Raw genomic sequence first — 27068 nt, forward strand, 5'->3', positions numbered from 1 at the left:
ATTTCACCGACTCTGTGATGACGGCATCCGTACTGTCACTTCCACCCACCCTGTCTCTGCAATGACAGACCTAGCAGCTTTGCATACACTACTTCTTCTGCTTTGCGTTTTTTTCCTTTTTGTTTTTACCTGGTCAACTCCTACACCATCTTCCGAGAGCAATTTAGGTGTCACTTCCTCAGTGAGGTCTTCTCTGAATCATGAACACAAATCAGGACTCTCTTATTTTTTCTCCAGAGCCCTGTGTTCCTTTAGAGCAATGATATCGACTTGCAATTATATTTATTTATTTGTGCCCACCTTTCCTTAATATCTCTCCTCTCCACTGGACTTTGACGTCCCTGAGGGCAGGGGCTCTGTTGGGTTCATCCCTGTAAATTCAGGACTTAGCAGTCAGGGTAAAGGAAGATTGGGAAGAGAGCTGGGAAGCAGCGAGAACAGTGAGGAGATTGTCATGAGGACACTTTAGAAACGAGCGCCTGGCTAGTGTCATAAATGCAGGGTTAGTGGCAGTGAAAACGGGAATCGAGCCAAGGTTTTGAGCAAGAAGAACTGTGCTGAGGAAGAACGAGCAGGGTTAGGAGACTGGCGGAACACTTCCAGGACAGCCTTCACGGAAGCACAGAACTGTAATTGGTACCGCACTCTGCCCGGCACTGACTTTATTCACAGCTGTTTGCGTATGTGTCTGTCTGACAGCCAGGAGCTCCGAGAGGGGAGCACCTGGTTCATTTGTATACCAAGATGCAGTCTGGGAATATTCGGATTCACAGAATCAGATCAGAATATTCTGATTCAGTCTGATTAAATGAAAGAATATGTCAACAAATGGTGAGGTCAAAACGGTGGATAAGTGAAAAGAAAAACCATTTTTTTAATATTTCGAGACCATCTTGGAGAAAGGCGCTAGATACATGCTCTGACAGCTCTGCAGACCTGTCCCAGAGGCAGCTGGAAATGTGGAACTCACATTTCAGTGAGAGGCAAGGGCTAGGGCAACAACCTGGGGTCAGTCATTCATTTGTTAAGAACCTACTATATTCCAGGTACTGGACTAGGCCTCAGAAGTACAACTGTGAGGGATAAAGTGTCTACTGTGTCCTCTCTGCACATGAAAAGTACTATTGCAAAGTCTTTCGTGCTTACCAGTGATATGTGCAAAATGCCACATGTGTTCCAAGGAGAGGGAACTTGGACTTGCTTAGAGGAATCAGGAGAGATTGATAGAAGGGAAAGCACTAGAGTTTAATCTTAAATGATATGTAGACGTTTTCTTGGTATGGAGAGTAGGGGATGAGAGGCAGGAATTGTAGACAAACTGAGGAAAGATGTAATAATACTGTCCATCTCTTGTTGCAGACTTATTCTATTCCAGGCAGCTTTGTGTAGGTACTAAAAAGAACCATATTAGTCCTTTCAATGATCCCAAAGAAATACTTCGCTATTACACACACACACACACACACACACACACACACACACACACACGCTTACATATATGCTAGCCTGAAAGTAGTTTTCTCCTATGATCCTTCTGAAGCCTCTTGGCCTTCCATGTTAGGTATCATTCTTTCTTTGTCCTTCCAGATCTTGATAGTTTGTGCCTTTGAACTTTAGGGAAATCAAGCTATACTGAGAAGAACACGGTGTGTGAGATCACAGAGAGCTGGAACCTTCCCTAAGCACGGACGCGTCTGGGCTGTCCCTCTGTCCTGTTGCGTCCCTCCTGGTGACACTGGCGAGGAGTAAATCATGACGTATGTACAAATAGGGACCTCACATCAGACCTAAAGACACGTGAACTCCTTTCTTTACCCTGTTCTCGAGGAAAAGGAGAGAACCTCATAATTTACATACATGATAATTAGTTGGAACCTAAACAAGAATTCTGCATAACTGATGTCTTACTTTCAATCCCCAAAAATACTAAAGAATAGAACGAACTGCAAAGTTTTACAAGTGGAAGTGGTTGCCTACCCAGTGTCTTGGGTGTTGCCACAGACTAACTGGCTTTAACACTTTCATAGTAAGTTTCTTTAATATCATTTTCATCTCTATCAATACCATGAGGTAGGTACTATCACCATCATAGATGAGGAAGCAACGTAGAAATTTAGAGTAATTTGCATGAATTTGCACAACTGGTAAATTGCAGGCACAGGATTCAAATCCAGATTTTCTAGATTTTAAATTCTTTAGGGAGGAGTTCCCGTCGTGGTGCAGCAGTTAACGAATCCGACTGGGAGCCATGAGGTTGTGGGTTCGATCCCTGCCCCTGCTCAGTGGGTTAACGATCCGGCGTTGCCGTGAGCTGTGGTGTAGGTTGCAGACGCGGCTCGGATCCTGTGTTGCTGTGGCTCTGGGGTAGGCCAGCGGCTACAGCTCCGATTAGACCCCTGGCCTGGGAATCTCCATATGCCACGGGAGTGGCCCAAAGAAATAGCAAAAAGACAAAAAAAATAAATAAATAAACAAATTCTTTAGGGGAATTAAAAAGACTAGAAAAACTAAAAGTATATGGCATAGGAGAAAGAAAATAGTTCGAAATGGTTGAGGTATGGCAAGATCTAAAATTGGAAAGATAATCTAGAGCTGAGGTATAAGAGGGCTTGTATGACATGGTAAGAATATTAGTTTCATTCTAAAGAAGAGGGTGAATTGTAAGGATTTTAAACACGATGACGATGGACCGTCACAGGTGCCCTTAGAAAGAACTCCGGAGTTGGTAAGAAGGAGGAATGAGAATGAGGTCTATGGCAAAGTCTGCAGCATGACTGGAGGCTGGGAGAGCCATCAGGAGGAGTTAGTCATACTCCTAGTGGGAGATGTCAGCCAGCACCCAAGTCTCATCTCCACGGGGGTGCCTGCTGAGAGCTTGAAAATGGAGAGAGCTTCTGAGACGGTCCACAAGGAGCAGAGAGGAGGGCCAGCAACTGAGCACCCGGGATGCGTACAGTTTGGAAGGACTTGGAAAATAACCCCAAGAGTCGGCACTTGGGCCTGGAGGGACCAGCAAAGGGACCCAAGACTATGGAAGGCACGTGAGGAACAGCTGCGAGAGCAGAAGGCCTTTGACACAAGCATCAAAGGAAACCGGAAGAGCATTCGACTTCCTCAAGGGTCTCTCTAGCCCAAGAGCTGGGCCAAGACTGGACTCACTGGACCTCGTTGTAATGCCTCCCACCTCCATCCCTGGTCCCTCCAGATCTCCACCTGCAGAGTCAGAGGCACCGAGAGCTGCAGGGGACCCTGGAGACCCAGGGGCAAAAGCCTGGAAACTCCGCTAGAAAGTCAGTTCACACTCCCTCCCCCGCAGCTCCACTTAGGCTCGGCTCTGTTCTCATTGGCTTCTATGCTCTTCCACCCCTGGGGCTGCAGACTAACCAGCCAATTAATGAGCAGTCACAGGCTGGATCTCATTAAAAAGTTGTTAATGAGACATGCTGCTGCTCAGGGAGCACAGCTGAGGGAGGCTCCCAGTGGCCCCTCCTGGGGCCTGGTGAATACACAGGATCAGCTCCGGGGAGAGGGCTAATGAACTCAGGCAGCAGACCCAACCTCTGAATGAGCTGGTGTTGGCAAGCGGGCCAGCTGTGAAGCTCAAGTCCCTGCTAGCCCGGGGGCTTACAGGCGTGGCTGTCACCCAGAGCAGCAGTGGTTTTCGCTGAGCTGTCAGCTCTGCTTACTGCCTGTTCTGGTGACCCATTTCAATGGAGGACTCCAGGTTCTGAGATTAAGAAGTAACTACACATGGAACTACTATACGACCCCACAATCCCACCCTTGGGCATATATCCAGACAAAATTTTCCTTAAAAAAGACACATGCACCCACAAGTTCATTGCAGCACTAGTCACAATAGCCAAGACATGGAAACAACCCAAATGTCCATCGACAGATGACTGGATTAGGAAGAGGTGGTATATATACACAATGGAATACTACTTAGCCATAAAAAAGAATGACATAATGCCATCTGCAGCAACACAGATGGAACTAGAGACTCTCATCCTGAGTGAAGTAAGTCAGAAAGAGAAAGATAAACAACATATGATGTCACTTATATCTGGAATCTAAAATATGGCACAAATGAACCTTCCCACAGAAAAGAAAATCATGGATTTGGAGAATTGACTTGTGGTTGCCAAGGGGGAGGGGAAGGAAGTGGGGCAGACTGGGAGATTGGGGTTAATAGATGCAGACTATTGCTCTTGGAATGGATTAGCAATGAGATTCTACTGTGTAGCACTGGGAACTATGTCTGGTCACTTATGATGGAGCATGATACTAATGAGAAAAAAGAACATATACATGTATGTGTGACTGGGTCACCATGCTGTATAGTAGAAAAAAATAATAATGCATTGGAAATTAAATAAATAAATAAATAAGAAAAAAAGGTAAATTTGAGGGAGTTCCCACTGCATCTCAGTGGGATAAGAGCCTGGTGTTGTTTTTGTGAGGATGCAGGTTTGATCCCTGGCCTCACTCACTGGGTTAAGGATCTGGCATTGCCATGGGCTGTGGCATGGGTCACAGATCTGGCTCAGATGTGGTGTTGCTGCAGCTGTGGTGGAGGTCTGCAGCTGCAGATCTGATCTGACCCCTAGCCAGGGAACTTCCATACGCCAAGAAGTAATTTTGTGTTGTGCTAAGACTGAGGTTGTAAGCCTTTTGGCCGGCCTCTCTTCCACAGGCTTTGTCCCTTTGCCACTCATCCTCTAGACTCCACAAGGACAATCTTTCCAATCGCGCAGCTGATTGCTACTTTATGCTTACAACGTTTTGATGGAGATAGTTCACAGGATAAGACTCAAAGTCCTAGCATGGAAGACTCTTGAATATTTGACTCCTGCCTATCTCCCCACGCTCATCTCCAGACTGCTCTCCTGTGGTATCATCTTCATCGTGATTGCCACTGCCATCACCACTGTCATTATCATGATTGTATATATATCACAACCCTCATATCCATAGTGCCTCTTTGTGTCCAACAGTTGTTTTACATATATTAACTCATTTAACCCCTCAACAAGGCAATGGAGCAGGTGCTCTGATTTTCTGCATTTTATACGTGACGCCAAGTCGGGATATGCCATGTCACTTGGACGTCTCAGGAAGAGAGACTTGGGAATACATCCCAGGCTTCGGTGCTTATGCTCTTCCACACTAGGGAGACTTGCTTCTGAACCACGTGCACTGACTACTTACTTGTCTTGGGATGTCTGTCTCTTCAGGCTGGCTCCCACTCCTTCTTACTCTTATTTTACTACTACTTTTAATCATTATGCAGGTCTGATGACCTAGGTCCTAATGATTTATATGTCTGCTCCCCACTGGAATGAGAATCTTGAACTTGGATTGAGTTGGGTTCAGTAACTGTTACTGTGGTTTTACCGAATCTTTTTAGTATTTGTTACATTACTTTAAACCTACACTCTTCTGGATTCTCTTTGAGGAAACAGAAACAGTTCTTGACTTCTCTCTTGTAGCCATGCCTCTGCAGCCGTACATGCTCATCCTCCTCACTTTCCCATCTCAACGAAATGAATCTATATCCACATGGTCGCTTGCGCCAGAAATATGACTATAATCCCTGACCTCTTTCCAGAGCTGAACCATCATCAGCTCTTACCTGATCTACTGCCATCCCTATACTGGTCTAATTCTTTTTATCTCCTTGATACCTGCAGTAAATTACCTACAAGTAGACATAATTATCTTTTTTTTTTTTAAAAATTGCCCCTTTCTCAATATGCTTCAATGGCTATTCATTGCATTTAGAGCTCAAATATATAACATGGTCAAAAAGAGGTTCTGAATGGTCTGATCTTTTCCTACCTGTACCTCTCTTGTCCTTTTTCACAAACAGATTTTTTTTTTAATGGTTTTGGTGACTGGGCAATACTGACCTCACATAATGAGTTGGAAGTGTTGTCTCCTCATATATTTTGGAAGGCATTGAGAAGGATTAATATTAATTCTTTTTTAAATGTTTGGTAGAATTAACCAGTGAGGCCATCTGGTCCTAGACTTTTGTTTTTTGAGGTTTTTGGTTAATGATCCAGTTTCCTTGCTGGTAGTTAATGTGTTCTATGTATTCAGTCTCAGTCTTGGTAGATTATATGCTTCTGGAAATTTATCCATTTTTTTCTAGGTTGTCCAGTTTGTTGGCATATGATTGTATTAGTCCCTTATGATCTTTGTATTTCTGTGGTGTCAGTTGTAATGTCTCCTCTTTCATTTCTGATTGATTTTAGCCCTCTCTCTTTCTTTTCTTGATGAGTTTAGCTAAAGGTTTGCCAACTTAGTTTATCTTTTCAGAAAACCAGCTCTTAGTTTCTTTTGGTCTTTTCTATTGTCTTTTTGTCTCTATTACATTTATTTCCACTCTGATCTTTTTTTCTTCCTTCTACTAGCTTTGGGCTTTATTTGTTCTTTTTTTTCTAGTTCCTCAAGGTGTAAAGTTATGTTGTTTATTTGAGACCTTTCTTGTTTTATAATATAGCCATTTATTGCTATGAGCTTCCCTCTTAGAATATCTTTTGCTGAATTCTGTAAGTTTTTTATGTTGTATTCCCATTTATTTTCCATTTATGCTGTGTTTCTTTTTCTCTTTTAATGTCTTTTTTCACCCACTGGTTGTTCAGTAGCATGGTGTTTAATCACATATTTGTGAATTTTCCATTTTTCTTCTTGGAATTGGTTTCTAGTTTCATACATGGTCAGAAAAGATGCTTGATATGATCTCAATGTTATTATATTTATTAATACTTCTTTTGTGCCCTAACACATGAAATATCATGGAGAATGCTCCATGTGCACTCAGGAAGAATAGGTATTCTGTCACTTTGGGATGGCATGTTCTCTATATTTACACTTAGTCTATCTGGTATAACATGTTTTTAAGGCCAACGTTACCTTACTGATTTTCCATCTGCGTGACCTATCCATTATTGTACAGTTGTTTATTTCTCTCTTAAGGTCTTTTAATACTTGCTTTATACATTTTGGTGTTCCTAGTTGGGTTCATAAGTATACACAAATATTGTTGGAATGACCCCTTTGTCATTATGTGATGACTTTTGTCTCTTACTACATTCATCTCTCTCTTTTCTGGGGATCCCTATAATGCAAGTATTATTCCGGTAGATGTTGTCTTTTAAGTCCCTTAAGGTATCTTTATTCTTTTTTGCTGCTCTGGTTGGAGAAGTTCCAGTGCCCTACGATGGAGTTCACTGATCCTTTTGTACACTTCACCTAGCCTGGCTTTTGAACCCCTCTAGTAAATTTTTCACTTTAGTTATTGTATTCTTCAGTTCTGTGACTTCTATTTGTTATTTTCTTATATTCTCTCTGCTTAAATTCTCGTTCTGTCTCTCCATTATTCCCCTGGGCTCAGTGAGCATCTTTATGGCTATATCATTTTAAACTTTACCTGGTAAATCACTTATCTCCATTTCGTAAGGTCTTCTTCTGAGGTTTTATCTTGCCCTTCACTTGCAACATATTCCTATGTTTCTCATTTTCCTTGACTCTGTATGGGTTTCTACACATTAGATAAAGCAGCTACGCCTCTCAGTCCTGAAAGAGTGGCCTCATACAGGAAATGGAAGTTATTGCTCAGTGCTGCCCCAGGTTTGGTTGTCTCTCAAACCTCTGTAGACTGTCTGGACGGCTTATTTTATTGTTGGTGGGCTCCTAGTAGTTGAGGGTGTGCCAGGAGTCATCAGGATCCCAAAGGAGAGAATCCCTACTGGGAGCTAGATTCAGATTAACTGGAATCAGACCACAGGTAGCAACTTTTAAAGCATTCAAAGATACTTCTTTCAGGGGAAGACTGGGAGATGAGCATTTCTATCTGCTTCCTCTCCATTGATTTTTGAGATGATAACCAATTCAGAACTGCTTCTTTGTTTAATCTGTTGATGGAAGAAATGCACAACCTAAAAGTTGAGAATTATTTTTTACCCTGAGGTCTTCTCAGGGTACCTTCTACCTACCTACCTACCTTCTTCTGGGAGGTAGCCTCTCAGATAGCTCTGAGGGACTGTTTCAAAGAGGTAGAAGAGGGCTGGGATATAGAGAGAACCCCCCAGGGCCAGGTGATCCACAGCACCCCCTTGGTAGCAGCCACAGCGACCGGGGTCACAAACAGGTGGACAAGGTCCTCTCTGGGAGACACCGGCGCTCGGAGGGTGGCGGGTGGATGGAGAGTGTGACGATAGTGCTCACCCTCCAAAGTCTCCGAAGAGGGTCAGAGAGGCTCTTAAGTATATTTAATCATAAGCCTGGCCTTTAGGTCGAAGCTTTAGGATAAGCTAACAGGCTTCCTTCACCGAAAGATTAAGTGTCTCAATCTGTTGCCTCTCTGTTATGCCCTGGAATGTAGCTGCTTAAGGTCAGTTCTCTGTTTGTTACGGTCCTATGGGACCCATGAACCGAAGCCCCAAGGACCACCAGAGCCAGGTAAGCAAGGGGCATCTCCTAGGCAGCAGCCACAGACACCAGAGTACCAGACATGTGCACCAGTGCCCTCCTGGGATCTGGAGTGCAGCAGAGGGCAGGGTGCCTACCCGCTGAGGTTTCCAGAGAGGATTGTGATGTGTGTTTACTAGAAAGCTTGCCCCTCGGGCTGCACCTAAGAAGATAAGCTAACACCTCTCTGTTACAGAAAGACTGGGCACCTCAGTCTTTGCCTTTCTGATGTGCCCCAGGGTGTTGCCAATTAAGAGCTCTTTCTCTGCTTGGTATAGTCCTCTGGGACCTGAGAACACCTAGTTTGCTATCTATGATCAGATAGCATAGACTGGAGTTCCCATTGTGTCTCAGTGGTAACAAACCTGACCAGTATCCATGAGGATGTGGGTTCGATCCCTGGCCCCATTCAGTGGGTTAAGGATCCAGTGTTTCTGTCAGCTGAGGGGTAGGTTGCAGACATGGCTCAGATCTGGTGTTGCTGTGGCTGTGGTACACGCCAGCAGCTGCAGCTCCGATTTGACCCCTAGCCTGGGAAGCTCCATATGCCATGGGTGAGGCCCTAAAAAAATATATAGATAGCTAGATAGATGATAGATAGATAGATGATAGATAGATGATAGATAGATAGATGCACTTCATCCACTAAAATCTCCGTGGCTTTCATCAACACCGGCTTATATTTTACTTGTGCTCTATTTTCAGTGTGGGTTTACCGCAGTGCTGCTCCCTGTTTTCTCCACGAGAGGACCCAGGCAAATGGAGCCCAGCCTCAAACACTGTCTCATGGGCGAGGAAGAACACAGAGGCGGTCAACCACAAAGTATCTGTTAAAGCTTCAACTCTGAAAGGACATACACTTGCAACTCACGTTTCACGGACCAAAGAAAGTCACATGGCCAGGTCTGAACTTAGCAGGAGGAGATGTAAAATTCTTGCACAGAGAAGAGGTACAGCAAGCAACGCGGTCCCGCTGGACTCCGGGGGCAGCGACATGCAACCGCCCCACAGAGAGGAGAACTGCAGACTGTGACGTAACAAGTCCCGCTCTCGGGGTCATCTTCTGGGAATTAAAACTTCTTACCTGAAATGGGCGTTTTTTCAACAAATGTCCTGCTGTTTAATATTCAGACAAGACAGCCATGTAGCTAGCTTGGCGGAAAGTGCATTCGTTTGTAACAGATTCTTGAGTTTGTCTCACTTGCCTTTGTTGGTGTTACTGAAATTCATTACTATGGTTTTACTGAAAGGTAGAAAGTATTGTTACATCAATTATGTATTTGTGCTGCCGCACTCTGTTGAAACTAGTAACTCCAACATTTTTTTTAACATTCCATCTATTTTCTCTGAAAATATATTTGATAAACCAGTATTTTTTTCATTTTCTCCTGTAAAGATTTCTTCTTTTTTCCCCAAATACTCATACTTTTCTAAAATTAATTTCCAACATTTGGAAATAAATTTAATCCAAGTGTTTTAGTTTCATACTGATAACACTTTAAAATATGTATCCAATAAGTCACAAATTTTAACAGAAGACAACTTTTATATGACACAATTTCACAAAAATAAGCAATTACTTTTGTGCAATGAGGCAATCATCGTATTAGTGATCCTCTGTCTACAAAATTTACTCTGGGTCACTGATGATCAGTGAAAGGTACGAGTACATTATGATGCCTGCTGTGATAAAAATACTTGTAAGACAAAAATTGGGGCCTCGGCAATTCCATTCTTAAGCAAAAGGAAGATAGTATGAACTATAACATGAATGAGAAATTTTGCTAGTCATGCCATGCTAACAGAGATTGTGATTTTTTTTTTGTTTTAGTATATTCATTTCTCTCTACATAGGCCAGAAAAGAAGCACTCTGTGCGCAAATATTTGATGTCCTTATTGAATTTTTGTCCAGCTATGATAACAACTAGTGAGAGAAGACTGGTGGAAGTGCCTACTATAATTGTAGACTTGCTTATTTATCTCTTAAATTCTATCATTTTGGTTTCATGTATTTTTGAAGTTCTTATATTAGAGGCATTCAAAAATTACTTTTTGCTTTAGAAGTATTTATTTTTCTGCAAATTCTTGATATGGTCTATTAACTCAACTGCTTAATTTTTTATGACCAGTGTTTGCTTTTCATACCATTTTCCATTCTTTTATTATAGCCTATATGTGTCTGTATATTTAGAAAGCATCTCTTATTGACAGCATATCTTTGCGTCATGCTTTTTAACCTGGAGTGACAATCTCTGTCTCTTAATAAGAATACTTGGTCTACTTCTGTTAAACAGTTAGTCTAAATTTTGGGAATATTTAGTTTCCAATTTTATTTTATTTTATTTTTTGGTATTTTTTTAGGGCCATACCCTTGATATATGGAAGTTCACAGGCTAGGGGTTGAATCAGAGCTGCAGCTGCCAGCCTACACCACAGCCGCAGTAACATGGGATCCAAGCCACATCTGTAATCTACACCACAGCTCAGGGCAATGTCAGATCCTTAACCCACTGAGCAAGGCCAGCGATCAAACCCATGTCCTCATGGGTAGTAGTTGGGTTCATTATTGCTGAGCCATGATGGGAACTCCTAGTTCCCAGTTTTAATCTACAAGTGCTTTTATCATGCTGGACATCATCATGTAATACTATTTATTTTTTGTCAATGGACTACAAAGTAAATTTTGTAAACATAAAGATTACTACATAGTGATTCCCTAATTACATTAAAGTCACTGCCTACTATTGTGAAAATCTGTATAAAAATCAACTTCTGTTCAAATAAACTAAACTTACAATTAATTTTGATGTGGTTGGATGTGTGTCTGGCTTTTCCTCCCTTCTTTTGGATTTTTTTTCTTCTCTCTTGATATTTTAAATTATACTATAAGTTATTTCTTTCTTTGTTTATGTGTTTCCCCAAGGACTTAACCATATGCATCCCTAACATGTACCAATCTACCCAGAAGTAATATAAGTATTTATGTATGAGGTAACATTTTATAAAAGCGAACTTCCATTTACCTCTCTTCTTTTTTGCTATTGCTATCATACATTTTACTCAATATTTTCTGTAAATTTTACAACATATTGTTATTATTTTCCCATAAAAGTTGATTGTCTGTATTTATTGCTAAAAACAACTTAAAAATCCTAGGCATTATATATTAAACAAACCTAAGACTCTGAAAGGCGGCGAACAGAAGGATGGCTAGCTAGGAACATTGTGGACAAGGAATGAAAAGGCAGTGTGTTCCCTGGGTTTGTTTTTGGCTTCATGTATCCTAGGTCTGATATTGGAGAAGCCAGTAATCTGGAAATCTAACAAGTACAAATTTTAAAAAGCTTCAACTAAAACGTGCTCTCTTTAGCCAAAATACCAAGAAAGGGTGAAACCCAGCAAGACAGAAATGTTTCAGACAACACTCTACTACGTGCACACACAATAGGAAATACTGTGGTCCTGTTCTTACCCACAGGAGCAAAGCCTGAGAAGTCTACTTCCATTCTCACCAGCCTAGGTAGGAGCCAGGAGTTTCACCCCCACTGCCACCAGGTGTCAGTAGAGAGCCTAGACTTCAACACCCACTGAGCAGCATGGTAGTGATGCTAAGGTAGTGTCAGCAGGTGCCTCCTGGAGAATCAGGACTCAGAAATCATAATCAACAAAAAAGCCTAGCTCTAAGAGTGGGTTCATAAAGACTACAGGATACAGAATAAATCTACCAAAAAATCACTGCCGTGATTGCAATGAACACATGGATACTCAAATTAATAAAACAATATTTAGAAATATTTAGGTGGTGTAAATCTAAAACCACATTTTCAGTACCTGCACGCTTAAAAACACAGAGTACTGATGAAGGAAGTGAATGAAGAGCTAAATAAAAGGAGAAACACACTGGACTGGAACGCTGAATATGGTAATGATGTCCATTCTCCTCAAATTGATACACTGGTTTAATTCAATTCATCTCAAAATCAGAGCAAGATTTTCTGGTCACATAAAATCTCTACACAAATGCTTATAGCAGCTTTACTCATAATAGCCTAAACTGGAAACAGTCCAGATGTCCTTCAACTGGTTCGTCTCTAAACAAACTGAAGTACATACAAAACACGCAGCACGACTCAGCAAGAGTAACAAAAAAAGAGTGAATGAACCATTGATACACACAAAAACCTGAAAGAATGTCCAGAGAATTATGCTAATTGAAAAAAATCTCATTTCATATGATCCTATAATGTATGAATCCACTGATGTAACAGTTCTGAAATGACACATGATAGAAATGGAGAGCAGGTAGTTTCCAGGGCTTAAGGAAAGGATAGGAGCGGGAGAGAACTGAGTCTGCCTGTAAAAGGACAACATGAGGCACTTTGCGATGGAGCTATTCTGTGTCCCGCCTGTTACTATATGGCTACTCTGTGATCATGCACTACAGTGTTATAACATGCTACCATGTGGGAACCTGGGCAAAAGTTACATGAAATCTTTCTGTAGCATTTCTTATAACTATTTAATAATTTTTGTTTAGAACTTTTGTTTTTCTTAAGTATAATCAAATATGCAAATAATATTTTACATATATCTTTTTAATATTTATTATTCACCTTTTCAGATTGTATTATATTGACAAAAACTGCCAAAGCAATACGAAACAATGAGGATAAAGAATATTTTTGCCATCTTCTGTTTTAATAAGAACATATCTAGTATTTTTCCATTTGACTTATGCATTGGTTATAAATAGGTTTGTATAGATTCCATCAGCCTTTATCTGCAAATCCAAAATCCAAACAGCTTTGGATATGGAGCATTTCCCTCCTAAGTTTGGGGTCTTAACTCACTGGACGAAAAAAATCTGTCATGAACTGATTACTTATTGTTTGATTTATTCTATATTGTATATTCATATATTTCGCTGTAGAAATATTGATTTTTTTTTGTCTTTTTGCCATTTCTTGGGCCACTCCCACGGCATGTGGAGGTTCCCAGCCTAGGGGTCTAATAGGAGCTGTAGCCACTGGCCTACACCACAGTCACAGCAACACGGGATCCGAGCCAAGTCTGCAACCTACACCACAGCTCAGGGCAACGCCAGATCCTTAACCCACTGAGCGAGGCCAGGGATCAAACCCGCAACCTCATGGTTCCTAGTCGGATTCGTTAACCACTGAGCCACGATGGGAACTCTGAGAATTGTTGGTATTTTTGATTACAGGACATTGCTTCAGAACTCTCTGGAGGTGATAGGAAACATATGGCATATGCAGCATATATACCTTTCTAAAACCTGAAAAATCCAAGTGCCTCATTTGTTTTGGATAAAGAAATTTAAACCTATATATATATATATATATATATATATATATATATACACACACACACAATTTAAACATATATATACACACATATATATGTATGTGTGTGTGTATACATTTTTTTTCTTTTTCTTTTTCTTTTTTTTTTTTTTTTTTTTGCTCTTTAGGGCCGCACCCGTAGCTTACGGAGGTTCTCAGGCTAGGGGTCCAATTGGAGCTACAGCGGCAGGCCTACATCACAGCCACAGTAACGCAGGATCTGAGCCACACCTGCAACCTACACCACAGCTCACAGCAACACCAGATCCTTAACCCACTGAGTGAGGCCAGGGATAGAACCCACCACTTCATGGTTCCTAGTCGGTTTTGTTTCCACTGTGCCACAACAGGAACTCCTAAACCTGAATTTTTAATCTTAAGGATGTATCCCTCTATCCTCATGGATGTTGAGTTGATCACATGGATTTAACAGTGTATATATATATATATAGAGAGAGAGAGAGAGAGAGAAATTATTATGGCTTGTTTTACTTAGCCTATTGAGGTGGTCTGTTAGCTGATAGTAAATGCCAAAGGCAAACTGACATCAACCTCTTAATCTAAATGTTTGCAAACATTCCTCATTTAAACAATATTAGCATATTAGCCAAATCACTGCTAATTCGAGCAACCACTGACTCGGATGGTTTGTCAACCAAGAGCATAGCACGTCAGAAATAATTTATGTACATACGCGTTTCCTTGTTCAAGGTAGGGCCGACTACAAAGACTATGGCACACAGTTTTATTCGAAATTAGGTTTTTATTTGAGGAGCATTTCTAGCTGGTCTGCCCCTCCTCCCTGCTGCATCATTTTCTTATGGACTGACTTCCTCTTGATCTCCTCAGTTTTTTCCCATTCCTGGAGAACTGAGTTTGGTTCCTATCATAGGGCCAAGGAGGCTTATGGATCTCACATTGATCCAGACAACGATAACTGCCAATCATACTCATTTTGTTCTCATTACTCAAACTTTGAGAACTGTTCCCTCCTAACTACTTATAAGAATCTCTTTCTCTCTCTCCCTCTCTCTCTCTCTCTCTTTTTTTTTTTTTTTTTAAGGGCCACACCCAGGGCATATGGAAGCTCCCAGGCTAGGGATCGAATTGGACCTGCAGCTACTGGCCTTCACCACAGCCACTGCAACGCCTTCTCTTAATATCCAGCATTCCCACTAATAATTCCTCTCCAGTCTCAACAGACTCAAATTCAGCAAGCATTTCTTGAACACTACCTAACCTTTCTTGAGAAAACTGTGTTCTAGGTTCTGTTCTAAGAAACTTTCACCCATGTATTTATTTAATCTTTTCAATTCTGTGAGATGGCGTTAGAGTTATTCCTGTTTTCCAAATGAGAAAACAGATGCATAGAGATGCTAAATAAATAATTTTTCAAAGTCACACAGCTGAACATAGTCTGAAGGTGGATCCCACGTTGTTAAGCTCTACTTACCGTGATTACTAGGGACTGAGATGGTGCCAAACATTTCACAGACTTTTATCTTATTTAATCCTCAAAACTTCTGTAATGCATGCTTTATAACAAAACCCTAGACTAAACAGAATATCAATTACAAACATGTAACTAAAACCCAGAAGCTCCTAACTCTCAATTCAGTGCTCCTGCTATGAAATCATGGACGTGAGAGATGCTACGCATATGGATTCGGGAGACAAAGGAGCAAACAGTGTTGAATTGTTGAGACCCTATCACGTCCCAAACATCCTCTATACATCATAACATTTATCCCTTTCAATTACTCTGTGAGGTATACTAACCTCATTTTATAGATTAGGAATCTAAGGCTTAAAAAGGTGAAGTAAATTGCCCAAGATGACATAAGCGATCCAGGATACAAGCCCAGGTTGACCTGGACTAAAGCCTAAGGCTCTCCTCCGAGCAGGGATGTGCAGGATAGAAGGCAGGCGAGACTGCAAAGGAGGGAGAAGGCAAGGGGAGGGGATCTACGAGGTTGTGGGGGGTTGTGACACTCTCTGTTCATGGAGCTTTGCTGGTAACCTCTCTTTCCTGTTTCCCAAACCTATCCTTGCCTGTCATCTGCCGCCGTCTTCTCCCCACCCCCGCCCCTCGTATCTCCACGCTCTATTGGGCTCTGGATTTAGAGTCCTCTGGAAACATCCGCAGGAGGAGGGCAAAGTGAGGACTACCAGAGGGAGTCAGATAAAAGAAACCTTCCTGCTTTGGCAGTGCTCTCTGATTACAGGAGGAAGAGAAGGTAGGGTCTCTGCTGCATTTCCTTGTCCTGATGCTTCAGCTTTCTTTTCTTTTAAGTCTTATCCTATCTAGCAGGTCATCTTAGAAGGATTCTGGGTCAAAGCTATCTGAATAAAGTAAGTGGATCCTGTTACCTGCTCCATCCCCTTCAAGGAATCAAGTCTCCCCTGTTTTCTTTCCACCCAATATACCCATCTTCCTAATCCCCCCCATACCTAAGCAAACCCAGACCCCTAGCGGCATTTCTCACATCTGGGCCATTCTGATACTTAGACAATAAGACTTTATTTATTTTTTTCTGCCCACAGCTGGCTTTTGTATTTTATGTGTACTCTGCCTCGCCCCCCTAACAGCTTTCATGACCCCCAGTCCTAGTCTAGCCTTTCTATATTACAATTACCTTCACCTAATCTTCCTCTTGGATCTCTTGTCTATATATCAAGTTTATTTTACCCTAGTAATGCTCTATGTCTGTAGAAATATGGGTAGCTGTAGAGGAAGATAACTAACAAACTGAAATGTGGGAAATAAATAAGAATCCCTAGGAGTGGGAATGGGGGTTTTGACAGAAGCAGTATGTACAGATCACAGACTTAGAGAGCATCACAACACGTGTAGAGGAGGAAAAGGGTGGGTGATGACTGGACCACTGTAGCACAGTTAAAAGGAGAGACAGTGATGCATTACTGAGGGATTTTTAAAATCTGTTCCCCCAAATCAAATGCTTTGGGGAGTCATCTTCTATGTAAAATCTCACTTTAGAAACAAGTGTAAGGTGAGACTGATGAGAGCTGAGGCTTGAGGAAGATGCACCAGCCCCTAGGCTGTTGAAATAGTTCGGTCAAGAAATGGCAAGGGCCTCACTGGTTAAGGGAGTAGGAGAAATAGTAGAAATAGGACAGGAGAAAGTGGAGAAATATGAGATAATTAAAGAAGTTTAGATAAAGCTTAGGTTAGCTGTGGGCAGGATGTGGATGCGGGTGGGAGGACAGGGATGGAAGGTAACAGGAAACTTCCACCTCCAGTACCTTCCAGGCGACTGCAGAGACACTAATATCATTCACGGCGACAGACGAAGAACAGGCTTAGGGAACTTTTTCCTACACATTTTGCATTTGAGGGACCCCGTGACACTGAGGGAATGATGCCCATTTTCTGCTATACTGTTGAGGAATATGACACCACTCCGGCATATCCTTCTTCTTTTATGTCTGCTTAAGCAGTAGCAGCAGTGATACAGCTATTAAAATGACATACAGGCTTTCAGGGACTCTAACAGCAACAGTAATGGGAGGAAGTTTACCAAATCAGTGGAAGGAAATGAAAGAAAAGACAGCTAGTGTTTCCATGGGGACATGCCACATGAGTCAACATCCGAAGGTTTCTGTGAGGACGTGCCACACGAGGCAACACTGGAAGGTTAAGCAGGAGTTAGGTGATACATGCCAAGGGCTGCAGGGTATAAAATACCATGGAGACTGTGGCAAGAGATAAGGTTTTGGCACTAGCAGTAGCAGGTCATGAAGCACTTACACGCCGTGTTAGATTGTGTAGACAATGCGATACTGCGGGTGGATTTAGGGAAGAGAACGAAATGCTTGGATGTGAGCTTTAGGAGGGAGACTACAGGCAGTGAGACCAGTTGGGAGGCTAAGTTTTTTTTCATGTGTGCAGAGCATCAGTTGTGGAAGGCAGATAAGATTAACAGATAAGCAGGAAGATCTGGGGCCAAAAGGGTCAAAAGCATCATAAATGGCACATGAGGCAGGTATTGAGGATAAAGAGTCAAAGCTAAGACTATGAGTGAAAACCGTAACTTCAAGGTCCCCGTTAATGACGCTGCTACATGGTGTAGGAGTAGGTGCGGCATCTTAAACTCCAAGGAGGAGAAGATGAAGATGTCTCCACCACCGACTCCCTGAAGACTTAGGACATGGCTTATTTACTTTTCCCTGTCCCTGTGGTCTGGAACATACATTTTAAATAAATAAATGGTGGGTGTGGGCAATAAGGACAGGAGGATGGAAAATGTAAACCTGGCCCATGGGTGTTTTGTAACGCACTCAGTCCTGCAGTATTGAGAGATATGCCAACGGCTTGAGTACTGAGTAACGCTCAAGAACTGACTGCAGCGCATAAAGAGAAGAGAGACTCAAGTACAAAATCACTGCAAGACTGATGTTTTCAGATTCTATATATAATTGAGATATTTACAGCATTTGTCAATATATGCAGCATACGAAAGTTCTCAGGCTAGGGGTCAGATCAGAGTTACAGCTGCTGGCCTACGCCACAGCCACAGCCACGCCACATCAGAGCCACGTCTGTGACCTACTCCAGAGCTCACAGCAATGCCAGATCCTTAACCCACTGAGCAAGGCCAGGGATCGAACTCGCAACTTCAAGGATGCTAGTCGGGTTCGCTTCTACTGAGCGGGAAGTCTGGGATACACAGCGTTTGTCTTTTTCTCTCTGGTTTATTTCACTTAGCATAATGCCAAGACCCAACCATGTTGTCACAAATGGCAGGATTTGCTTCCTTTATTTTGTCTGAATAATACTATATTGTGTGTGTATATACACAAACGCACACACACACTATATATAGATAGATATACATAGTATATATGTGTATATTGTGTGTACTATATATGTGTATGCTATAATATACATAAAGAAAATTTATATATTCAGTTTATATATCCAATCAATTTCTATATTCACTGATTGACTGACATTTAGATTGTTCCAATGTCTTGGCTACTCAGAAACAGAAAGTAGAATGTTGCTCGTCAGGGCCTGAGGGCTGGGAAAAGGGCAGGTGTTGGTCAAAAGGTACAAACTTTGAGTTATGAATAAGCAATGTTCTAGGTCAATTATAGCTCATAAAGCTGGGAAAAATCACTAGCAGATTGACTAAATCATTAGCATATTTGATGTGTGAGCACATTCTGTCCCTGTTAATCTCACTGGAACAGGCCTAATACCAAAAACCAGGGAATCTCCTGCGGAAATAGCCCCCTTTGTTCATCTGGTTCTCTCCGCTCCCCCTCTCCTCACTACCCTCCAGCGCAATGAATGCACGAATGTACAGTGACACGAGAGCAGCAATAACCCTTTCTTCAAACCAACTCCCATGTGGATGCGTCAAATCCGTGTATGATCCAGAAAAGGCTTGAAGTTTTGAAGGGGCAAACTGTATTTTTGATACCAAGGTAAATGAAGAGAATTCTCTACTAAATGTATGCACATCCTTTGGTCTGCGGCAGTCAAGGTACCTAAGTGAGGTGGCCATCAGACTGAGGAGGCGCTTAGGCTTTCTAGCCTCCATGAGCAAAGCAACACGTAAGCCAGCGTCAACTGCAAATGGGTTTATATCCAAAATAACAAAATTTAAGAACTCCCAATCACAAAGAGCCGACTGGGCTTTCCCAAATGCGGCACTGGCGAGAGCTACAGCCCATCCAGTCACGTGCTTGCCTCGCCTCAGGCTTTGCTCTGGGAAAGTCTTGCCCCGGCTTCTGCCACTGCAGCACTCCCAACCATTTTCAGGTGGGCACAACCCCACATAAGCTGATGTTGCTCAAATAAACTCCTAAATATTTTAATGTGCCTCAGTTTATCTTCTAACCACATTAAAGGAAGGTATTCTTCTCTCATTCCAAGAGAGCTACCACAACCTACAGAACTGACGGAATTCAGTTTTTCTGACATCCAGAGTCCCTTCCTGATATGACTCCCAGGAGGCTCCTACCTCGTCTTAAGTACTAAGTTATGTGGTACTTTCATTCTACAGGTGCTGCGACCTTCTTGGGTTCCCCTCTTCCCCTCTTTCTTGTAGGAGGAAATTGCTTCCCTAGCTGAGTCCTACAGATACTGGATGTAGATACAGGATGTATCTTACCATCCCCCCTTCAAGGTGCTTGAATATTTTAGAAGCTTTGAGATCCTGACCCCATGGTTCCATCTCTTACTGTCTGTGTGAGCTGGAACAAGCCACTTAACCTCCCCAAGCTTCAGTTCCCTTAGGTGTGGAGGGGTTAAGAGCGGTGCTCACTCATAGGTTTCTTCTGAAGGTTAAGTGGATTAACAGCCACAAACTTTTTGGAAGAGTGCCTGTACTAACATCACGCAGTAAACACTCAGTGTCCGTGCTTGCAATAATTGGCAGAGAAATGCTTTATGTTGCTGTTATTGCTCCGTTATGTAACTTATTTCCAGCTCACACAAACTCTCACTTCAGGGAAGTCCAGACTCTTATAATATTTTTGGTTCTGATCTACGTTTCACAGACACAAACTGGGGCTTATCAAGCCGTGCTTCTCCAAGGGCCAGGACACACGCCTGTCCTGTCCCAGAACAGAGCAGTTTGTTTTTGTCCACTTTGATTTCAGCTCATTTCCAGATTACAGAGGGAACGAGGGCTTCAGCTCAGTGGCAAATTATATGCACAGACCCGGCGAGAGAAAGGCTGGGCTCTTGATGCTGCTTCCTGAAGACCCCCTGTTCTCCCCGGAAGAGCAGCGGGCACGTGGACAGCATGGAGAGGAGGAACCAGAGTGGGGGAGTGAGTGAGTTTGTGCTGCTGGGCTTCCCAGCTCCTGGGCCGCTGCGGGCCCTGTTATTCGCCCTTTCTCTGCTGGCCTACGTGCTGGTGGTGACTGAAAACACACTCGTCATTACGGCGATCAGGAACCACCCCGCCCTCCACAAACCCATGTACTTCTTTCTGGCTAACATGTCCTTCCTAGAGATGTGGTATGTTACAGTCACTATTCCCAAGATGCTAGCTGGCTTTGCTGGGTCCAGACGGGACCAGGGACAGCTAATCTCCTTTGAGGGCTGCATGACACAGCTCTACTTCTTCCTGGGCCTGGGCTGCACTGAGTGTGTCCTCCTTGCAGCTATGGCTTATGATCGCTATGTGGCCATCTGTCACCCTCTCCACTACCCCATCATTGTCAGCGGACGGCTGTGTGTGGAGCTGGCAGCTGGCTCCTGGGCTGGAGGCTTTGGTATCTCCATGGTCAAAGTTTTTCTCATTTCTCGCCTCTCTTACTGCGGCCCCAACATCATCAACCACTTTTTCTGTGATGTCTCCCCACTGCTCAACCTTTCATGCACAGACATGTCCACAGCGGAGCTTACAGACTTTGTCCTGGCTATTTTTATCTTGCTGGGGCCACTCTCTGTCACTGGAGCCTCCTACATGGCCATCGCTGGCGCTGTGATGCGCATTCCCTCGGCTGCTGGGCGCCATAAAGCCTTTTCCACCTGTGCCCCTCACCTCACTGTGGTGGTCATCTTCTATGCAGCCAGTATCTTCATCTACGCCCGGCCAAAGGCCCTCTCAGCTTTTGACACCAACAAGCTGGTGTCTGTCCTCTACGCTGTCATTGTACCCCTGCTCAACCCCATCATTTACTGCTTGCGCAACCAAGAGGTAAAGAGAGCCTTACGCCGCACTCTGCACCTGTAACAGGACCATGACACTAAACCCGGGAAAGTGAGCAGGGCTGGGTAGAAGGGAGGTGTTAAATCTGAGAAAATGCTCTTACACTTAGGGTCTACATCTTTTATGAAGTCCAGAGGAGCTCTTAGAGCCTAAATTAAGGACGAGGGTTTCAAAGACACCACCAAAGAACCAGTTCAGTATGAGGAAGAGCGGTGGATTACAAGCTAGAAGCTGGATTTCAAGACAAGGTCGGCACATGTAGGTTAGAAGCTGATTCCGTGTTGTCTACTCTACTGTCATTTACATGGAGCAGGCTCATGAACCCTCCTTCCTGGTGGGGTGGAAGGGAGTGCCTATGAGCACAAAACACGACAACCCCAGGATTCAAACCAATGAAAATACAGAATTAGCATGTCCTTAAATGGCTCTTCCTGGGTTTGGTTCCTGGATTTAGTTCTGAGGCAAAAGGTATAAAAAGGGGAAGTGGAAGAAAGAAACCATTGAAGGAATCACAGGCTTCCTTGTGGAAAAGCATCAGGAGACCTCTGGATGATATCTCTTCCAGCCAGAGGACACCAACCGTAGCCTGTGTGAGGCAGTGGGGCCCCAGGTGATTATTCTAATATAAATTACAAGGAAAAGAGTTAGGAAACTGATGTGTGTGTGTGTGTGTGTGTGTGTGTGTGTGTGTGGCAATGTATCACCTCCTGGATTACAGGGGTTTCTTGCTTCATTTCCTGACTGACCAAGGTCAGTGTGCACAATGAACTAGTGGCTGGGGTGCATTGTTAATTTAATCTTTACTCTCCCTAATTAGATCACATTTACTGGTTCATCATTTTATTACCATGGCCCAGAAGAGTATCTAGCACACAGTAGCTATAGAGATGTATTTTAATGAATATAATTTGGAGCCATGTAGGCAAGGCATGTGTGTCACACCAGTAGGTATGACTGGCAATTTCAGGGATTAAACCCCTCATATTTTGCCAGGGTACAAGGAGGTACAAAATGGCTCAGCCTTGCTAAAAGGAAATTTGGCAATACGTATCACTAATACTAAAAATATTGAAAACATTCTAAGACATATTTTTGAAGGTAGAAATTTTTGTTTATGATAACAAAAACATGGAAATACGCTAAGCTTCCACAGAGGACTGGTTGAATAATTTACAGTTTATATGTTCAATGGAATACCACGCAAACATTAAAATAACATGATCTAAATAGAGCTGATGACAGAAAAATATTTCTAATACAATAAATGAAAATATTAGGCTATGGAATAGTATCAAAAGTATCAGTCTTATTTGTTAGTTCATTTGTTTAAATAAGACTAGAAGGAATTCGACTAAAATATTAGCAGTAACGAGGCATTGAACACCTTGCTCTTATAAACTGCACACTGTGGCAAAGGCATCGATAGAAACATATTTATTTAAATTCATATTGCTTACCCAGTAAAATACACACTTTATTCATATGGTTGGAGAGATGGTTAGAGGGTATGCCAGTATGATTTTTGGAAATTCAGCTCCCTACAATCCTCCAAGACCCAGAACAAGGCTCCATCAAGCTTCTCTCTGCAGATCTGGGAGGCCTGTCTTCTATAGTTCTCTGTAGCTTAATAAAGTGTATGAAAGGCTACAATCTATAAAAATATTGAATAGTAATGCTCTACACCTGAAACTAATATATTGTAACAACAGTAATTCAATTTTTTAAAGAGAAAATGAGAGTCTTCTAGCTAAGATATCAGGCATTATTAGCTAGTCCCCACGTATTAAAAATTCTCATATAATATTTACATCTATTTGTGCCAAAACAGTTATGGTACCTTATAAATATCTTGTTACTATAATGTATAAATGACTGGACACACAGTTCATCAAAAATCTATCACCCGGAGTTCCTGTTGTGGGTCAGTGGTTAATGAAGCTGACTAGGAACCATAAGGTTGCGGGTTTGACCCCTGGCCTCGCTCAGGGGTTAGGGATCCAGTGTTGCCGTGAGCTGTGGTGTAGGTTGCAGACGCCACTCAGATCCTGTGTTGCTGTGGCTGTGGTGTAGGCTGGCAGCTACAGCTCCAATTCAACCCCTAGCCTGGGAACCTCCATATGCCGTGGGAGCGGCCCTAGAAAAGGCAGAAAGAGAAAAAAAAAAAAAACCTATCTCCCAACTGTCCCCATTGAATATGTTTCTGAGATGGAGTAGTGGTATGGGATTGGAGTTTCCTCATCTGCATCACTACTGTAGCTATTTTATGAACTTCCTTATCAATTAACTTCAGTTTGCAGGAAGTAAAAACATAATGTTGATTTCCTTCATTGTGATTTTTTTTTTATTTCTAAAGATTTTTACAACAATGTGCACTATTTTCTTTTGAGTTTAAAAAACATCTCTAATTCTGACTTCGAATTTTGAAAACAAATAATTCAGGTAAAGGAAAAAATGTTTTTACACAGTATCCTGCACATATTTATCTTTCAACAACAAAAATGAAAGATGTTTGAGTTACTCTAAACTCTGGTGGAATTGACAGTTCTCTCGACTTAGACTGCATGTTCATAGCCATATGATCCTCGTGGCTGATGTTGAATTTGATATTACAAACCCTAAGATTTTCAGATGAACTATTAATTATCAGATTAAGTATTCCTTATCTTTCATTGATGTAATTATTTTTTTCCATAAACTTCCATAAAGTCCATAGATAGAGGACTTTATTTTCACCCTATTACATTTGATCTTGTTTGTTTCAGGTCATGTGTCAAACTTTCAGAATATTGCATAGATAACTTAGGTCTTTCGTAATTCCCTTTTGTTGGGGTCGTGTCTGGGAGGGGTCTCCAGTCTCCTTCATCATTACAGGAAATAGGAGTACTGGATCCAGAAGGGGTCATTCTGATAGGAGAGGTACCTCAAATGGCCAGAGGCAGCCAATTTCTCCAGAGCAAGTGAGGATCAATGGAGACAACTTCTGCATGCAAAAAAATCTACTGGTTCCCATCAACTTTGAATAAGCTAAGTTTCTTAGTCTGCCCTTCAAGTTTCTTCATGTATAATCTCAATTTTCCTTTTAGTAATTATAATTTTTTTGCCCACTACAACCTTGTGCAGATGAGTTTTAAATTGTGATTAACATTTTTAACTTGAACTTAATATTTCAATACCTTTTACTATTTCCTAACATTTCATATTGAATAGAGTCAGAAAACATCCAAAAACCCAGAAAAGGGTATTTAAAAATACTATTCTTCTGTAGTACTAAAAACCTTATTCTGCCTCATTGAAAAATCTCTTAAGGTTGTGAAATACAAGATTAAGAAACTATCAAATCTAGGGGACTAAGAGACAGGACATCTAAATGGAATATGGTATCTTAGATTGGATCCTGGAGCTTAAAAAGAATATAGAAAATCTGATAATATCTGAATAAAACCTAGAGTTTAGTTAACAAAAATGTACAAGTCTTGCTTTCTTAGACTTGAAAGTGTACATGGTAAGTTAAGGTGCTAATATTAGGAAAAGTAAACTGGGGGAAGGGAACATGAGAACTCTCTATATTATATTTTAATCCAAATTGGAAAATAAGAAAGTAAAACTATCATTGTTTGCAGGTAACATGATACTATACATAGGAAACCCTTAAGATGCTACCAGAAAATTGTTAGAGGTCATCCATGAATTTGGTAAAGTCATAGGATACAGAATTAATACACAGAGATCAACTGAATTTCTATAAACTAACAATGGAAGAAATTAGGGAAACAATCCATTTACCATCACATCAAAAAGAATGAAATACCTAGGAATAAACATACTTAAAAAGACAAAAGACCTATACTGTAAAAACGCTAAGATTCTGATGAATGAAATCAAAGATAACACAATCAGATGGAAAGATATACCATGCTCTTGGATTGGAAGAATCAATATTGTCAAAATGACTATACCACCTAAGGCAATCTACAGATTCAACACAATCCCTGTCAAGTTATCAATGACATTCTTCACAGAACTAAAACAAAATATTTTAAAATATATATGGAAACACAAAAGACCCCAAATATCCAAAGCAATGTTGAAAAAGAAAAACATAACTAGAAGAATCAAGTTTCTTAAGACTATATTAAGAAGCTACAGTCATCAAAACAGTATGGTACTGTCACAAAAACAGAAATACAGATCAATGGAACAGCACAGAAAGTCCAGAAAAATAAACCCAAGTACCTATGGTCAAATCTATGACAACAGAGGCAAGAATATACAGTGGAGGAAAAACAGTTTCTTCAATAAGTGGTGTTGGGAAAACTGGATAGCTACATGCAAAACAATGAAATTAGAACATTCTCTAACACCATACACAAAAATAAACTCAAAATGACTTAAAGGCCTAAATAAAAGCCAGATACTCTAAAACTCCTAGAGGAAAACATAGGCAGAACACTTTTGGACGTAAGGCATAGCAATATCTTGTTTGATCTACCTCCTAGAATAATGAAAATAAAACAATAAACAAATGGTAGCTAATAAACTTAAAAGCTTTTGCACAGCAAAGGAAACCATTAAAAACAATGAAAAGACAACCCACAGAAGGGGAGCAAATCATTTCAAATGAAGTGAACGACAAGGGATTAATCTCCAAAATACACAGATATCTCATGGAGCTTTATAGCAAAAAAATAAAAACACAATTAAAAACAGGCAGAAGTTCTATACAAGCATTTCTCCAAAGAAGACAGATGGCCCAAAAATACATGAAAAGATGTTCAACATCACTAATTATTAGAGCAATGCAAATCACAACTCCAATGAGGTGTCACCTCACACCAGTCAGAATGGCTATCTTCAAAAAGTCTACAAACAATAAATGCTGGAGAGGGTGTGGAAAAAAGGGAACCCTCCAAAGTGTTGGTGGGAGTGTAAGTTGGTATAACCACTATGGAAACCAGTACGGAGGTTCCTTAAAAACTAAATATAGAACTACCATATAATCCAGCTATCCCATTCCTGGGCTTCTATCTAGAGAAAAACATAATTTTAAAGATACATGCACCTCAATGTTCATTACAGACTTATTTACGATAGCTAAGACATGGAAGCAACTTAAATGTCCATAGATAGAGGAATGAATAAAGAAGATGTGGTACATATATACAGTGGAATACTACTCAGTCATAAAAAAGAATGAAATGATGCCATTTGCAGCAATATGGATGGACCTAGAGATGATCATACTGAGTGAAGTAATTCAGAGAAAGACAAATATCATAAGACTTCACTTATATGTGGAATCTAAGAAAAATGGTACAAAAGAGTTTATTTAAAAACAGAAACAAACTCACAGATTTCAAAACCAATCTTATGGTTACCATAGGTGAAACCACTGGGCAGAAGGAAGAATCGGGAGGTTGGGAATGACATAAACACAGCACTGTACAAAATGGGTGATTACCAAGAACAGACCGTATAGGATAGGAATATCTATTCAATAGTTTGTAATAACCTATATTGGAAAAAAGAATGAATACA

The 27068-nt window shown here is 41.4% G+C and overlaps 1 protein-coding gene across 1 annotated transcript; it reads left to right on the forward strand.

Annotated features, from left to right (window-relative positions):
• The first annotated feature begins 20618 nt into the window (after positions 1-20618).
• On the forward strand, positions 20619-21557 carry LOC125111242 (olfactory receptor 226). The gene has a single exon (XM_047753131.1). The coding sequence runs from the start codon at positions 20619-20621 to the stop codon at positions 21555-21557; it is 939 nt and encodes a 312-aa protein (XP_047609087.1).
• The last annotated feature ends 5511 nt before the right edge of the window (positions 21558-27068 follow it).

This window comes from Phacochoerus africanus, chromosome 11 (genome assembly GCF_016906955.1).
Source record: "Phacochoerus africanus isolate WHEZ1 chromosome 11, ROS_Pafr_v1, whole genome shotgun sequence".
NCBI classification, from domain to species: domain Eukaryota; kingdom Metazoa; phylum Chordata; class Mammalia; order Artiodactyla; family Suidae; genus Phacochoerus; species Phacochoerus africanus.

What these genes read in the sequence shown, in the direction of transcription:
- LOC125111242 (XM_047753131.1), top strand. Translation starts at nt 20,619, where the DNA reads ATGGAGAGGAGGAACCAGAGTGGGGGAGTGAGTGAGTTTGTGCTGCTG.